This window comes from Dermochelys coriacea, chromosome 11 (genome assembly GCF_009764565.3).
Source record: "Dermochelys coriacea isolate rDerCor1 chromosome 11, rDerCor1.pri.v4, whole genome shotgun sequence".
NCBI classification, from domain to species: domain Eukaryota; kingdom Metazoa; phylum Chordata; order Testudines; family Dermochelyidae; genus Dermochelys; species Dermochelys coriacea.
Window position 1 is genome coordinate 39641963 of NC_050078.2, and position 17851 is coordinate 39659813.

Here is a 17851-nt window from a genome sequence, read left to right on the forward strand (position 1 = left end):
AAAAATAATAAAAAATAAATTTTAAATCTCTCTCCTTCCCAAGTTATCCAATCCCTTAGGCTTCACAGTGCCTTCTGTTTTGTGTGTGTTTGTCTTTCACATTGTAAATTCCAAGGGGCAGCATGAGACGAAGTAGGAATTTCTGTAATATTTTTATGAAGCCTGTGAGTGCCTCAGTTTCCCCTATTTGCTGCAGTGTTACCTGAGTGGAGGACTGTTTGCTCTCTGGACAAACTAAAACACAGGTGTGAGTGGCACCCGGCTGTCTGGGGTCTTAGATCCCATGTCAGTGGAGCTCTTGAGAAGACAACAGCAAATCCAATTGCCCAGACAGGGACATTTAGCAACCAAAGAGAGATGGACTTCCCCACCTCTCAGGGGGGAGGCCGAGCCACATCTCCCCAGTTCAGGAACAAAGGACTGGGGAGTAGGTCTGAGGTGGACGTGTGGACTGCAGGAAGCCATCGGGGCGCATCTGAATCTGGACAAAGATAGGTGCGAGGTACAGGGCTTTGGGTTCTGTACTGACCAGGATGGACTATGCTGTAGTTTTCTTTTCTCTGTGCTAACGAATGACTACTGATGCTGTGTTCCAGGCAACTAAAAAACGTTTCTGTTTTACAACGCTGGCTGAGTGCCACGAGGAGGCACTTTGGTCCCCAAGATTGTACAAGTCTCCCTAAGAGGTCGCCTTTGTTGGACTCGCTGACCGACACTCACAATCTGAAGTGGGGTGCTGAAGGACCAGAGGTTCAGCCTAAGGAGGCAGTGAAGCCACATGGCTTGCCCTAGAGATCCCTAGGAAGGGCCTGGCTCTCTGACTGTTCCAAAGCTGGGGTCCTAGCACCAGTCCTTTGGAGCCATGACACAGCAACTCTCTTATTTTGTGTTTTCTACTGCACTGAGTTCATTGCTGGCACTTAGCAAACAACAAATAATAGTCCTGCTCTGAGAATGTTTTTCTCCAGCCCTTCCAGTTTCAAGGGAGCCTTGGCTCCTTGGTTTTGATGGACAGCATTCATTTTAAATCCAGAGTTACTTATCGCCAACCATAACTGGGATTACTAGCGCTGCTAATTATTTACAGGAGGAAAAAAGAATCAACATGGTGAGGACAGGAGACAGCTCTAGTTGTGACACGTCTACATGACAGCTAGACACGCTGAGAAGGGTCATTTCCACCGACAGAAAGGGAACTCCATAGCTACTTCGGTTTCCGGCATGGATCATTTGCTGTGTTCCTCATGCGGAGTCTGTCCCACGTGGGCAGTTGAGAGGCACGATGCGGGGAGCTCCCCGCATGCCCAGGCCAAGCCCCGAGAGTGGCTTCTACACGTGAGGACAGGCCCGCAGCGCAGCAGGTTGCAGTTCCCCTGGAGCAATTAACCTTGCTGCGTCTGTAGCCTTCGCTGTTTGCGGGGTTCGGCTGAGCAGCATCTGGGCGGCGGATGCAGAAGAGGCGGATTTGGGCCCTGGCAGGTGCTGGGGGGACGCTCGCGGCGTGGGCCACTGTGGGGGACTGTGAAAGCCACGTCCTCGGGTGGCTTCCCCGTGCCGGCTTGCGTGTCACTGAGCGGCGGGGCTGGGAAAGCTGCAGCGCCCCCAGGCCCTGCCCCGGCTGGAGCCCTACCCCACAGGCGGGGCCGCAGCTGTTGGAGCGGGGCGCTGGTGCCTCGCGGGGGCGCGCTGACCTTGAGGAGGGGGCGCTGCCGGGCTGGAAGCGGCGGAGGGAGAGGAGACCGCTGAGACACCCCGCCACGGGCCGGGAGCTGCCCCTCAGCTCTTCAGTCGCCTCCCGCGCCAGCCTCTCTCCCGAATATGGTCAAGGGGCCGCCGCCGCCGCCGCCGCCGCCGCCCGGCCCCAGCGGCCGCCTCAGACAGAGCAGTAAGTAGCTCGCGGCGGTCTCGGCCCGCGCGCGGGGCGGGCAGCGCTGCTGGGGCGCGAGGCTTTGCCCCGCCAGCGCTGCGAGCCGACGGCGCCGCCCTGCGCGGGCAGGTTCCCGTTCCGCAGCCGCCCGGCCCCCCGCGTGGGGTTTGAGGGCGGCGCGTGGCTGCTGCCGGCCGCCTCCCCGCTGCCGCAGGGCCGAGGGGCTGGGCAGGGCGCGGCTGATACGGGGTGCGCAGCGGCGGCGCAGGCGTCCCCGGCGTGCTCCTCCAACCCGGAGCCGGGCAAGCCCAGCTGTCGTGTCGGGGCTTCAGGCTGAGCCCGTGGAGTGAGGCTTTGTGCTAGCGGGCTGAGCCATAAGGAGCTGGCACCCCGTGCTGCAGGGCTCCACGCGCCACTCCACCCGAGCGCGGTACTCTCCATTGCCCCGTCATTTTAGTATTGGGACGGGCAGCCGCTCTCCTGCAAACGGACTGCGCTGGAGCGGGGCACTGGCTCTCTGCGCAGCTTGGTCTCCACATGGAGTTAGATGTAAACTGTTAAAGACATATGGGTTCCAGTTCTCTCTTCACGTGCCATATTTGCGTGGTGAGAGATCTGTTTTTCTGTGCGCATTCTGGCTGTACGAAGTCAAATAATTTGAATAGTACAATCCAGCAAAGTCTGTCACAGACCCGTTATTAGAAGGGGGAAAGGAGACGCATCCATAGGCATCGAGTTTACTATCCCCCGGGATGTGGTTGAATACGTAGAAAGCCATGTATAAAACCTTATTTGAAAATGCGTGCGACTTTGCTTCGCGACTGGGAAATATTTTGCCTTTTGGACTGCAGCATTGATACAGTGTACACGGACGATTAACACATTCAGCGCTGACTACCCAAAGCAATTGGCATAACTGAAAACTACCCCCTTTTGTTTGACTTTATTCCAGCGATGGCTCTGAGCGGGGAAGAGGACTACACCTATATTTACCACGATCTTTCTCACCCTGTGGATTTCCTGCAGGCTTTCAGAACATTTTACCGGGATGGCTTATTTACTGATATTACTCTTCAGTGTGCTTCTGGTGTGATCTTCCTTTGCCACAAAGCTGTTTTAGCTGCTTGTAGCAATTATTTTAGGGCAATGTTCACTGCTGACATGAAAGAAAAATCTAAAAATCAGATCAAACTTCCTGAGATCAGCCACACTATACTGGAGGCTCTTGTGAATTATGCATACACATCACAAATCGAAATAACAGAGAAAAATGTTCAAAGTCTCCTCCAAGCTGCGGATCTCCTCCAGTTTGTGTCAGTAAAAAAAGCCTGCGAGCAGTTTTTGATAAGGCATGTAGATACTGTCAACTGCATAGGGATGCACTCCTTCGCAGAGTATCACCTTTGTTCAGAGCTAGAGAAAGAATCTAGGAGGATATTGTTATCAAGATTTGAAGAAGTGTGGAGGCAGGAAGAATTTCTGGAAATCAGCTGTGAGAAACTCCTGTTTATTCTCTCCAGAGAGAATCTCAATGTTTGGAAAGAGGAGGCAGCCATAGAACCTGTGGTTAAATGGATAGCATATGATGTGGAGAAAAGAATTGAATGCATTTTTGATCTGCTGAACTGTCTCAAAATAGATTTAAATGAAATATATTTAAGATCAGCTTTAAGCTTGCGAAAGAGATGCCAGCTTAATGAAAACAAGATAAGGTCTCTGATATACAGTGCATTAAACACAAACCCAAAAGATATTTCCAAAAGGCCCACAGCAGCTATGTATGTGATTGGAGGATATTACTGGCATCCTTTATCAGAAGTCCATCTGTGGGATCCTTTAACTAATGCTTGGATCCAGGGAACAGAGATGCCTGATCACACAAGGGAGAGCTATGGGGTCACTAGTTTGGGACCCAACATTTATGTAATGGGGGGCTATAGAACTGACAACATAGAAGCCCTTGATACTGTGTGGATTTATAACAGTGAAACTGATGAATGGACAGAAGGCTGCCCCATGCTTAATACAAGGTACTATCACTGTGCAGTTACCTTGGGCGGCTGTGTCTATGCTTTGGGGGGCTACAGAAAAGGGGCACCAGCACAAGAAGCAGAATTCTATGATCCTTTACAAAAGAAATGGGTTCCCATTGCAAACATGATCAAAGGTATGTAACTTTTCCTATGGTTATTGCCTCAATGTCTGTCCTTTTTCACTTGCCACCTGTAAACTCTACAGCCATATTTAGGGCCTGATCCAAGCCCATGGAAGTAAATGGGAGTATTTCTATTAACTTTAATGGGTTCAGGTCTTTATTAGTCAAACGACTTGAAACATCTGAACTCTGTACAGGACTGTATCCAACAACACTAATGTGAATTTACAGGTAGTATGTTCAGTTTAATGTTACCTTCTCTTGGGCAAAATTTCTGTATAAGGTATAGAAAAGTCACTGTACAATTTCAGCCCTTCTGGTGCTGAATGGACTTTCAGAAAGGTGATTTATGAAACCAGAAGTTGAGTTCCAATAAAATCATCATAATATTTTTATTCAGATGGTACTCTAATGGAAATATCATTTAACTTTAGTTCCAATGACCATTACTTTGTATCCAAACAGCAGTTAAGTTCTATCTGATAAAAACTTCTGATCAGAATAACATATTCTAGGTATCACAATGTTTACAGTTGTGATCCATTTCTTTATAGCCACATTTCTGTCATTCATAACTTCTATTCATGTAATTTTATCACATCTCTGTGTATTATCAGTCCAGGACTTTTAAAGTCCTTGGTGGGAAGATGAAAAGTGGCAGCAATTTATTCTACAGATTGAAAAACATTTGATTTGCTTAGTTATTTTTAATATTAGAATTTAAACTATTGCAAAGAATAAACTGTATTAGCTTGTTATCAAAGATAATGCAAATCAAAAATTTTGAATTAAATCACTGCATGTTTTTTTAAATTACATATTCTCTCTTTTATAAGAGGTCTGTAAAATACAAAACACCTAGAAAATGGATAGTGACTTAATGTTAAAAATCAGTAAAATTCATACTGCTCATGCAGCCATTACTTAGATGTCCATATCTTTTACTGTAAATCATTATTCTTCTTGATCTAATTTATTGCTAATTTATAAAGGAGTAGAATATTAGAATTATACTATAAACAATTTTGTCTCTTTTGTTTAGATGTTTTCTTTCTATAATTTCCTTCTGATTTTTTTCCATATTAATTTGGCAAGCATTCATTTTTGTTACTTTTTTTTAATGGAGATAAACATATTGAATCTATTTCCCTAAGTTAAGTATCCTCACACCTTGTCACTTGTTTAAATGGACCATCTTGATTATCACTACAGAAGTTTTTTTCTCCTGCTGATAATAGCTCATCTTAACTAATTAGCCTCTCACAGGTTGTATGGCAACTTCTAACTTATTTGTATGTGTGTGTGTGTGTGTGTATATATATATATATATATATATATATATATATATAATATCTTCTTACTATATGTTCCAATCTATGCATCCGATGAAGTGGGCTGTAGCCCACGAAAGCTTATGCTCTAATAAATTTTTTAGTCTCTTAGGTGCCACAAGTACTCCTGTTCTTTTTGCGGATGCAGACTAACATGGCTGCTACTCTGAAACCTGTCATAGCTCTAATTTGTTTACTTCCTTGTTTGTACAACAGCATAATTAATTATGTAATTCAGAGGATTAAAATAGTATAAATGATTCTGTGAGGTGCTGAGTTACCTCAATTCCCATTTAAGTTTTTCTTGGTAAAGAAATGATTATTTTAAAATGGTATTTAAAATTCTGTATGAAATTAAAATAATTTTAAAATAAGTCAAATTTCCATCCTAACATTGACAGTGCTTCTTTAATGTATGCCTTGTTGTTGTAGCCATGTGGGTCCCAAGATATTAGAGAGAAGGTGGGTGAGGTAATATCTTTTATTGGACCAACTTCTGTTGGTGAGAGAGACAAGCTGTGACACTCTTAGTATCTTTACCAGGCCTGAAGAATTGCTCTGTGTAGCTTGAAAGCTTGTCTCACTAACCAACAGAAGTTGGTCCAATAAAAGATATTACCTCACCCACCTTGCCAGTGTTTCTTTAAGTACTGCAAAACTAGGTACAGTACCTAACATATAAATAATACACATAGCTTTTGTGTGGTCTGAAAGGATGGATTGATATTGATTAATATGCAATAAAATATGTAAGAAGCTTTATTGTTTTAATTGACTTTGCCTTATATTGACAAGGTAAAGCGTCATAAGAGTTCTTTCTGGTGCTTTTATTACACATTAATTTAAATACCTGGAAGAATAATTTTATACTAAAATACTAATTAACAAGTAACTTCAACTTATTGATGGAAGTGGTAGTAAGTATTCTGTAGAATCTGAAGTTGTGCTGTGAATTTAATACTATAAATAGGTGTTGGAAATGCCACAGCCTGTGTCCTGTGTGAAGTCATCTATGTAATTGGAGGCCACTATGGTTACAGGGGAAGCTGCACCTATGACAAAATTCAGAGCTATCATTCAGGTAGCAATGAATGGAGCATAGTCACTACAAGTCCACATCCAGGTAAACAGAAACATTTCCCTATGGAATATAGAATTTGACTTTGGTTACTTCTAGTTGGAAGTTTTAATGATCTTTGTCATTGCTTTAGATAATGTTCTTTTGTAAAGAGAAGAAGCTTCAAATGGTGCAATGCATTCTAAATTGCTGTAAGGTTAATAGCTAGCAAAGTATTTGATCAGCAAGCCAACAAATAAATGTTTAATGTTAATGTAGTATGAAAAGTGTTAAAATATTTTAAAATGGTTTGCTGTGTTGTTGTAGCTGTGCTGGTCTCAGGAAATGAGTGAGACGAGATAGGTGAAGTAGTATCTTTGATTCCTTCCCCAGACCTGAAAAAGAGCTCTGTGTAGCTCGAAAGCTTGTACCTTCCACCAAAAGAAGCCAGTCCAATAAAAAAGTATTACCTCACCTATCTTCTCTCTCTCTCTCTAAAATATTATAGAAAGGGAAAATAAGAGTTATATTCAGAGAAAACATTCTAAATGTATGACCAAAATCACTTTTTAATGCACATTTTGAATTGTTTTCTATGTACAGTTTGGGAGGGGAACATATGAGTTTTATGTTTTAAAGATTTGCTTTACAGAACTTTTTTAACAATATTTTAAAATTGTTGTACTGAGTGTATTGAAATGTAGGTGAAGTGTTATTTCATTGCTCTTATTTTTATTTTTGTTTTCTTATTTGTGTGAGCCTGCTTTTTTATGACTGTGAAGTGTAATAGGGCTTAGCATTAAAGACAACATAGAAGATAAATGATTGTTTTAGCAATCCCTAATGGATACATTCAGTAGCAGTATAACTTGGTTGTTAATTACTCTAAAACCCCTTTGTTGGAGACTGTGCTCCTGCTCATGTTTTCATTTTCAACCTTTTGAGCATGTACTTCATGGTGACAGCTGTATACTCATGTTATACACATCTTTGCTGGAGTGGAATTTTCTGGGAGTGCTCTAGCAGGAGAGCTCTCCTGCCGAGAAAGCACTGTTCACATGGGTGCTTTTTGTCTGCAAAACTTTTGTCATTTGGGGGTATGTTTTTTTTTTCACATGACTGAACGACAAAAGTTCTGTTATTCAGGTTCTAGTGTAGATAAAGCCTTAGGGCTTGTTAACACTTAAAATGTTACAACTGTGCAGATGCATCGCTGTCCCGCTTTAGTGTAGACACTATCTACACCGACGGGAGGGGCTATCTCGTCAGCATAGATAATCCCCCTCTGTAATAGGCAGTAGCAAGGTTGATGGAAGAATTCTTCCATTGAACTAGCATTGTCTACACAGGGATTTAGGTTGGTTTAACTATGCTCCTCAGGGGTGTGGATTTTTCATACCTCTGAGCTAAGTAGTTATGCTGACTTAATTTTCTAGTGTAGATCAGGCCTTAGTTTGCTTCAGAAGTGTATTAAGCATATAATTAATATATTGCTATTTTCTATATTACTAAGTATGGACTATATTATCAATACAGTACACTATTTTCCTAAGAACTCCATACCCTTTTGGGCATTTGGCAAAGGTGGTTTACATGGATTGCTGGCTGGCAGAATAGAAAGTCTCAAGCAGATTTTGCTCCAGAATCTACATATTAATTTAAAAAAAATAAAGTTTAATTCTAGCTCTGCTGGTTGCAGAGATCATGCACAATGCAACCAACTGTTGTCTTGAGTCTGCATAAAGACAGGCTGCAACACTAGGGAAATGGAGATTGACAAAAAAGAAGATTTTGGCTCAGGAACAGGACAGTGATAACAAACCACTAATATATGGAAGGTGTAAACCCTAATAAGGAAGAGGATGATGCGTTTGAATAGAAAGAGAAGTAATAACACTTAGCTCTTATGTAGCACCTTTCAGCACCTTTTTTAGCACCTCGTTTGTGAAATGCTTTGATCTACTTTCATCAGTAGATCTCAAAGCATTTCACAAAGGAGGTCAGTATGATTTTCCCCGTTTTACAGAGGGAGGAATTGAACCACATAGAAGTGAAGTGAGTTGTCCAAGATCACCCAGTAGGTCAATAGCTGAGCTGGGAATAAAATCTAGGTCTTCTGAGTCCCAGCCTTGTCTTGTGCTCTAGTCACTAGGACATACTGCCTCCCTGTAATGTAATGGGATGAAATTAATAAAGAGAAATTATCGACAGTTACATTGATTTGACTGTGGAATAATCTGCTACAGAAGTGGTGGAAGCCTCAGCATATAGGGTAATATAATCTAGATTGGATAAAGGACAAGAAAATTAACTCAAGGGTACAATCCTGAATGAACAGGGTTAGAATAGATTTCCCCCTCTACTTCCTATGCTCATCTGCATAAATTTATAAACAAGACTCTCTTTAACCACTGGTTAAAATGTATGTAGCTTCTACGATGCCCTTAGTCTTCCTGAGACCAGATACAGCAGACGTTGTTGAGGTTTTTCAAAATCTGATCTGATATAAAACCAATTTAAGTCGATGGAGAATTTCTTTTGGAAAAAAACCCGACTGTGACCGATATTGCAACCCGATGCTGTATTTTTTGGGATGATAGTGTATGAAGTTAATGAATGTTTTATGTATCATTGTGGGCCAGAGATTGTTTGGAACTCTATTGGGGGAGGGTTAGTACAACTCCTGCAGGAATTGAAAACAGTGGGGGATGATTACTAACAGTCCCTGTTTGCAAACAGCTCCATAGAAGTACCAGTCCCTAGACATATACTGCTTCAGGCTGGGTTTTCCAGAGACTACAAAACAAAGAAAGAGCTTTTTTGGTAGCGCTTGAACTGAGTTGGGGGGCTTCCTTTTGATTTAGCAAATGGACAGTACCTTCTGTCCAAAGAAAGACCCAACCCTTGTTGAAGTGTTGAAAGGGATGTTGGCCTACCAGACTCCCAATGTGGAGGATGGGTGATTTCTGAAGTGCGAAGGAGCTTTTATTATTTTATGTTTTCTCTGTAATGCTTTTTTATCCTAAGAATAAATGTATTTTTCTGAGAAAGTTGTGTGGTAACTTGTAACTGCTGACAATGCACTGTTCATAGCCATTGGAGAAGAGGCAATATACAGGAGCTGGCCCGTGGGCAGACAGGATTGTAGGGCTTCTCATAGTGTATGGCAGGATGATCTCTATCCAAGAGAGATGATATCTGGGAGCCTGAAACCTTAAGTGGAATACAGATTCAGTTACTCTGAAATTGTGACACAGAGTCTATCATATGTATCTGCAGTTTCACCAACTAGTTTGCTTGTTTGTTTTATTATTCTAAATTAAACTATTTTCCCTTTCTTTCTGAAGAATATGGACTGTGTTCCATTGCCTTACAAAACAAGCTCTATCTTGTGGGTGGACAAACCGCAATCACTGACTGCTATGACCCAGAACAAAATGAATGGAGGCAGGTGGCACATACGATGGAAAGAAGGATGGAATGTGGTGCAGTTGTCATGAATGGATGCATCTATGTAACAGGAGGCTATTCCTATTCAAAAGGAACATATCTGCAGAGTATTGAGAAATATGATCCTGAGCATAATAAATGGGAAGTAGTCGGCAATCTTCCCAGTGCTATGCGTTCACATGGTTGTGTCTGTGTGTACAATGTCTAACACAATTTGAATATCATATGTCTGTTGCAAGAGACAAGCAAGTACAGTATCTGTACCAGTACAGATTACCTCTTCAGCAATGTATTTAATACAACCCATCACTCACATTTAATATAAATCTGTATACAACAGATAAACCTGTATTTATTAAAATTCACTTCATATATTATAAATGCGGTGACAATATTTTTACATAATTTCATTTTCAAAATAAATGCACCAGTTATTGTTTTTCATAAAGGTTTACAAATCATCTTTACAAAATATACTTACTGTGGACATATAAGGAGTAATGTAAAAAGGCTAATTTGTATTAATTAACCACTGGAGGGAACCGTGCTCAAGGTTTTGTCACATTGCTAAGACATGCTAAAACAAAAGACTTTACACTTGGGTTTCAAGTGAAACGTTTAATAATTTGAATGTGGCTATTAACACTTATTGTTTAGGTTTCAGAGTAGCAGCCGTGTTAGTCTGTATTCGCAAAAAGAAAAGGAGTACTTGTGGCACCTTAGAGACTAACAAATTTATTAGAGCATAAGCTTTCGTGAGCTACAGCTCACTTCATCGGATGCATCCGATGACGTGAGCTGTAGCTCACAAAAGCTTATGCTCTAATAAATTTGTTAGTCTCTAAGGTGCCACAAGTACTCCTTTTCTTTTTACTTATTGTTTAGTGACTGTCACAAGTTGATTGACTTGTTAGGATATTTTGCTAGTCCGCTTTCAAATCCCCGTACAAAACATAGATAGAAGGCGTTTGCCCTAGTGCTCTAGAGGTAAAATAATGTTCTGTGTTACTAAAGATTCAAGTTTAAGACATGTGGTCATTCCTTTATTCCTGTACTGAAAAGGAATTTAGGGAGCAACAGGAGAGGGCCTCACATTGCTCCACAATGGCCTCCTCTCAAGCTGATTCAGGAAGATTGTTGATTGATTCCAGATAATGCTATATTCTTGATTGCAGAATTGGTTAAGATACATGTCTTTTAGAGTGGAAAAGACTGGCCGGGAATCTAATGGACTCTGTGAGGTACAAACACCTCTGGTACAGACTAGAAAAACAGAATTGTATTTTATATAATTGTTTCCACACCAGGATCTCCAAAAGCACTAAACCATGATTTAGATCTGGTAGCGCAGTGAGTGAGGCACAGGAACTCAGCAAAAAGTTTATAGAGAGAAGACTGACCAGGACACTGGATTTATCCATTACTCCTTTTAGAAGTGTGATCTGGGATCTTTACCTTCTGTCTGGAGAGCTGACCAAGATGAGCAGAAAAAAAGGTCATTTTAACTATCTGATATTGCATTGTGATCCCTACAGTGCAGCAAGGTAGTTTCAACACAGCATAAGGTACTGGTACAGTCCACCTGAAAGATATGAACCCATGACCTTCTGACTCAGACATCATCAGTCATCTTACAAATGTTTTGATGTATAAAATGGGCCCTGTCACATCTCAGGGAGCATATACAAGATGTAACTTTTGTTAAATTGCATTTGATTGACTGTTGATCATTTCTTCAGAAGTTTTTATGGTGTGTTGTTACTTTTATCATGGGGAGTTTTTGCTGCTTTTTGCTTCTTTTCCATGTCATGCACCCCAATGTCATGATAATAATGTATACAATAATTTAAATAAATACACACCTACCTCACAGGGTAATTATTATACCCTTTTTTGTTTTCTTTTTAAGTATCACTACTGTAGTGTCTGGACACTTTACAAAAAAGATAGTATATCCTTTAGAAAAAAAAAATCTTCTGCCCATTCCTTTAAAGCCACTGTCTTATAGTGAGAATTGTCAGGATCTACCATGGGTGGTTGGAGGAAACACCTGCCTAAACAGGCATTGATGATATGAGGTAGATAGAGGGTAAAAGGAAGAAAAAATGTTCTCCTTATTTACAAAGAATTGTAAGTATATTTTAGGAGATTGCAGAGCATGTATGCCCCACATTTGTAATTATTTCCCCTCTAATCTGTAAAAAAATTGAATTATTATTTTCTTGCTACCCTTTTTGTATCATCCTACTCTGTTTATTGCATTAAGCACTAGTAAGCATGTTGCACTAAACTCTGAGTTTCAATTTAAAACAGTAGATTTATTTACTTTTGTCTTGGTGTTTGCAAACTTCCCATTCTGAGGCTCATGTGCATGTAGTGAATTGTGAGCTGTGCTTATTTAAAGCCCAGTGGAAAGCTATTGAATGATCTTAATATAGTTTGCTTAAAGAACATAAAATATAAAGAGGCCTTGACAACTGAACTGCCTAGGGCTTTTGAATGGGGTGGCCAGACAGGTTAGTACAAAGTGGAATGAAAGGCAGAGACACTAGAAAAAGCTTACAGATGAGGAGACATAAATCTGCTATGAGTTTGTTTCTGCCCCCTATTTTCTTCTTTCCTTCTATTTGGAATTATTCTCTAAAGTAGAGTATTTTTTAAAAAGTTAAATGAAAGATTAAAGAGCAATATTATTACAGTATAAAGCAGTATCACAAGATGGCTGGTTGCAATAAATGAAGCAGGACAGCCCCCTGTGCCAGATCAAGTGCTCCCAATTTGGACAATTAAGAGGGTGGCCTGGCATAGCACCTGGGGGTTATAAAAGATCAGGGTGGCTCAGCAGCAGAATGAGACCTAAGGAGGGAAATAGAGCTCAGGGAGTCAGAAAGGAGTGGGTCACTTAAGGGCAGGTGAGAGCAGGGGAATTGTAAGTCATCAGTGTCTTTGGTAAAATGTGCTTCTTGGGGGAAGGCAGGAGAGTAGTAAGAGGGTTTTGCTGGCTGGTATCCCTGAGTCAGAGAATTAGATGAGGGTCAAATTCCAGAAAGCAGCAGGGGGAGTTGCCTGCTAGCTCTATGCTGGAGACTGAAGGCAGTGAAGTTCATCAGCTGACCTCTCCAGAGCTGGACCTAGAGGAATTGTGAGACGGCATGGGGGAGTGAGGGCTGTTCCTCTGGCAAAGATACTCCCAGTAGAGAGGATGTGAGGCTTTCTGCTAGGATAAGTTGGATAGTACTTCAGTTGGAAGGGTTTGGATAACTGTCCTTGTACAAGGATAGGAGAAGATTGTGCTGGGGTGTGGTGTGAGAGGCCAAGGCTGTATGTTTCATGTGCTGTTTGGACTATGGTGGGGGAATTCTGGAGTATCAAAAGGCTGATTACAGCAGTTTTTTCAGTCATCCAATGCAACAGACTTAATACATTTTAATATTAATAGATTAATGTGACCATTAAGTTATGAAGCAATTCTACTGTATTCATACCAAGGTAGGGGTTGACTATATAACTTCCTGGTTTTAACATCCATAAAACGGAAAGAAAGGGAATTAGGTTTTTCATTCCAAGTTGAATCACTTTTCAAGTTAGTACTAGTATGTATAATATATTTTAATTATAGGCAAACTCACTTTGATAAATGTGATACCCATGGATTTGCCAATATGGATATGTCAAACTGATTTTTTTTTTCCTACTAAATGTAAAACTTAGTGCAATGTTTTGTTTTCATATTTAAATTTATTAACTAGTTAAACAAATTTAAACATGAAAACTGTTAGTATGGAGAATGTACCATTTTTTGTTTAACAAATTCAAATATTGTTGACATATTAAACAAAGAACCTTCTAAACTAATTTTGTAAATAAAAGGTATATTTTACCACATTATTCTTCTGATATGCATGTATAATCAGAAGAAATTTGTCTGAAGTCTTGTTTCTGTTTTAGTGGTGTAATGGCTCTTGGATTCCCTGATGCACAGAATCATAGTTTTAGTTATTATATGATGTATTTCCAACTTCTTTTATAGTAGGATATTTTTAAAACTTCTTAGGGCTTACAATAGGCTTCTAGCACTGACTGTAGAGACTGTTTCCAAGAGCAAGGTAAGCTTCAGAAGTCTAAGGATGAGAGGTTTCTTTTCTCTCCCTTCCTGACCTAAGGGAAAAAAAAAAAAAGCAGAACTTATGTACCTAGGCACTCTTGTGCATGGTACCCAAAGTAACAATTTATATATAGATTTACTTAACCTTTCAATTATAGGTAGCCCCTAAAATAGCTAACTCTAGCAAGTACACATTCAGCTAAAGAGATGTGACCCTTTTTTTTTTTTTCCAACTTGACAGTATCTATTAAAACTCATTAAATCATGTCTGTGTAAGCAAAGTGGGACCAGAGATCAACCATCTATCTCTATTCTACTAGAATAGAATCAACTGTGATTTGCTATAGAAGCCTAGAAATGTAAGGCTTGAAGGGACATTGAGAAGACCTCCAGTCCATTCCCCTATGCTGCAACAGGACCAAATGAAACTAGACCACCCCTGATAGGCATTTGTTTAACCTGTTCTTAAAAACCTTGAATAATAGGGATTCCTTTGGAAGTTTATTTAAGTTTATTTATTTACAGAGTTTAACTACCCTTATAGTTAGAAAGTTTCTCCTAAACCTAATCTAAATTTCCTTTGCTGCAGATTAAGCCTATTACTTATCATACATTCAGCTGAGGTACAGAACTGATTGCTGCCCTCTATAACAGCCCAGAACCTATTTGAAGACTATCAGGTCCTACTTCAATCTTGTCTCAAGACTAAACATGCTGTGTGTAGTTTTTTGTTTTAACCACCACCCCTGGGTCAGGTTTTCTTAAACCTTTTATCATGTTTGTTGCTCTCCTCAGGAAAGATGAGGCTAAATGGAAGACTCCAAATGAGTGGCCCCCAGAATTGGTCACAGTACTCCACTCAAGGCCTCACCACAACAAAGGGCCAATTATCTCTCATGTTTTACATACTGGGCTTTTAACTGTGATCTCCATGAGACCAGGACCTCATTAAGAGGCAGGATATGGCTGGGAGAGCTGTCAAACACCTTTTGTCATACCCAGTTCAGTTTGCTACTACGCTGCAATAAAAGACCCAGGCTTGCTCTATGCTAGCTACTTACATCAGTATATCTATGTTGCTCAGGGGTGTGGAAAACCCACACCCAAGTCAGTTATACTGACCTAACCCCCAGCGTAGACCATGCTATGTTGATGGGAGAGCTTCTGCTGCTAACATAGGTACTCCACTTCCCAGAGAGGTTGTAGCTATGTCAGTGGGGAAAAACTTTCCTGTTAGTGTAGGTGGTGTCTCCAGTAAGCACTACAGCTCTGCCACTGCACTGTGGTGAAAGTAGACAAGCCTCTGGGCTGACTGTCTCGGGCTCCCAGAACTTGGGCTGTAGAGGTATAAAATTATAATGTAGATGTTCAAGCTTAGCTCTGAGAGTGCATGATGGAGGAGCATTTTGGAGCCTGGGCTCCAGCTTGAGCCCAAATGTACACAAGTGGGGGTCTGCCAAAACAAATGAGAGCAGGGCTGCTGTTAGGCTCACTGGGCCCCAGAGCAGAATGCTGAAGCCTGAGCCCTGCTGTGTGGGTCTGAAACTTGAGCAACTTAGCTTCATGGGGCCCCAGGCAATTGCTCTGCATGCTAACCAAATGCTGGCCTTGGCTTTTAATCTACTGGATATGCATAAAAACAGTTGTGGCAGGGATGGTATGTGCATGTTGGGTGTGTGTGTGGTTTTTTTTTATAGCATGTTGGAGGTGGCTGAGAGTGAGAGGCAGAGAACCCCTGGTCTACACCACAATTTTTAGACCCCAGGAGCCTGAGTCAGCTTACCTGGTCTCTGAGACCTGGTGGTGGGTGTGGTGTGTTTTTTTTGTTTTTTAAATTGGACTAGATCTAATACTACCTGAGAGTCCAGCTACCCAATTTTGTTCCCACTCAAGTCTTAGTACATGGGAACTTCCATGGACTACAGGTTTAGATAACAGAATGTGTTTTAAATTCCTTTGCCTTTTCTGCACTAGAGCTCCCATCAATTTAAAAAGTGCTATAGTCACTGTGTCAAGGACATGACTTTCAAACTAATTTATCTGAACTGTTTTACAATTAGCTTGGCTAATGCAGTTTGAGCAAAAAGTTAAGTTTTTGGTCTATATTTGCAATTAGAGAACAAGAGTGACTATTTTAAAAAAACAAAACAAAAACCAGACACGTTTGAATCCACTGAAGTATTAATACCATTTTTGAACAAACTTTTTTTACAAAAATTAACAATGTACTAGATCTAGTACAATCAGTTACTGTTTACATCAATTTCAAATATTGAGATCTAAGAAACAACTCACATTATATAAAAAAAAGACTCTAATGGTCAGGAACTATTGAAGATCTGAAGTAATTTATTTAATGCGTGTGCATGTGTGTGCACACACACACAGAGAGAGAGAGGTGTCTGTCTCTTCCTTTTCCTCCCCCCAATGTGTTTAAAGCAGCCCTGCTGGGTTTCTTTTTTAAACTCTTTAAATAGGAAATTTTAACAAGTTTACTTAGCTGGCAAGGATTAGTATCAGAAACAAAATGATCATTACAACAGCTTGCTTTTGTTTAGAGACATTACACAGGAATAAAGTAATCAGATCTTTTAACATGCTGGTGCCATATTACAGAGTGATCCACATTATGGATGTTATGTGGCATTTCTAGTGACTGAGTGAAATTGGAACATACACATTTAACCGAGCAGGAATGTCTATCAAATGTTTTTTAAAATACTTGGACGGGTACTTTTTTTGATAGGTGAATGTACTCGAGTATTGAATAAAAGGAACCAAATATCTAACAGTCCTCTTTTGCTGGGTAGGTAATTGGTGTTAATTTTTCCATAACCACAAAGAAAAGCAAGTCCATTTGTAATTTTCTTAACAGCAAAAAGTTAATTGAAGTATAAGATTTTTAGACTCACTATTAATTAAAAAAAACCCAACTCATTATTAGAAGGCTGCTTAGAGCTAGCAATCTTGTATTTAAAGCTCTTGGCTCTTTTCCCAGCAGAAGAGTGTACTAAAATCTTACTAACTGCAAAAATTTAAATGTAGTTGACTAAAGCTATATACATCTAAGAATTCTAGGAAAACTGAAAGAACATTTCTGAATGTAAGAGGGCAGTTGGGTTGCTCTTATTGAACTGTAAAGTCTCATTATACCTGGCACTGTTTATTGTAAAAATAAATTCAAAGTGCCAGACAGGAGCAGTAGAGGCTGGCCACTTGCAGCTTTTTATGTTGCTCACATGAATCAGCAATATAGCAAAAACTCCCCACTTTGTGGCACTTACAAATGAGGCATGAGAAAATACTGTAAATAGAATATTGCAGGCAACTCCTGAATTAAGTCTAAATGAAAGATCAGCTAGAATGGGGTGGGGACCTGAAGAGCAAAGAGCCCACGAACAAAAAAATTGGTGCTGAGAACGGCATAAGGGGTTACTAAGTGGCTGGCGATTTGTACCCCACCCGCAGCTGGGGCTTTCTCAAACCCAACCCTTCTTCCCCCAACACCTCTCTCAGGCCCTGCAATCCCGGAGCGAGCCGCGTGGGATGCCTCAGCTGCATCATCCTCACACCACATCGTTTGGCCCTGGCCAGAGCAGGGAAGTTCTGCAAAGATTCCCCACGACTGCCAACGCCCAGTCAGCTCAACCCTCCTGTAAAGGGGCCGCTGGCGTATTCACAGCGAGTGGGCTAACTCGCCCGGCCAGGGTAGCCCGAGCGGGCCCGTTGTTGGCAGTAGGTCGGGGCACGTCCACCCCAAGGACGCCGGCCCTGCCAGGCACGGTGAGGCTGAGGCAGGGGTCGCGCCCCGCCCTGAGGCGGGGCCAGGCAGGGCTGTGCAGCCTGTGCTGAGGGAGGGCGCCCCCCGGGACCGTGCGGAGGAGGG

The 17851-nt window shown here is 41.2% G+C and overlaps 1 protein-coding gene across 1 annotated transcript; it reads left to right on the top strand.

The window, feature by feature from the left end:
- The first annotated feature begins 1284 nt into the window (after nt 1–1284).
- Nucleotides 1285–10620, top strand: KLHL23 (kelch like family member 23). Its single transcript, XM_038422351.2, has 4 exons — nt 1285–1885; nt 2820–4034; nt 6324–6476; nt 9758–10620. Exons 1-4 carry the CDS (start codon nt 1819–1821, stop codon nt 10066–10068), a joined length of 1746 nt encoding a protein of 581 aa, XP_038278279.1. The 5' UTR covers nt 1285–1818; the 3' UTR covers nt 10069–10620.
- Nucleotides 10621–17851: the final 7231 nt, after the last annotated feature.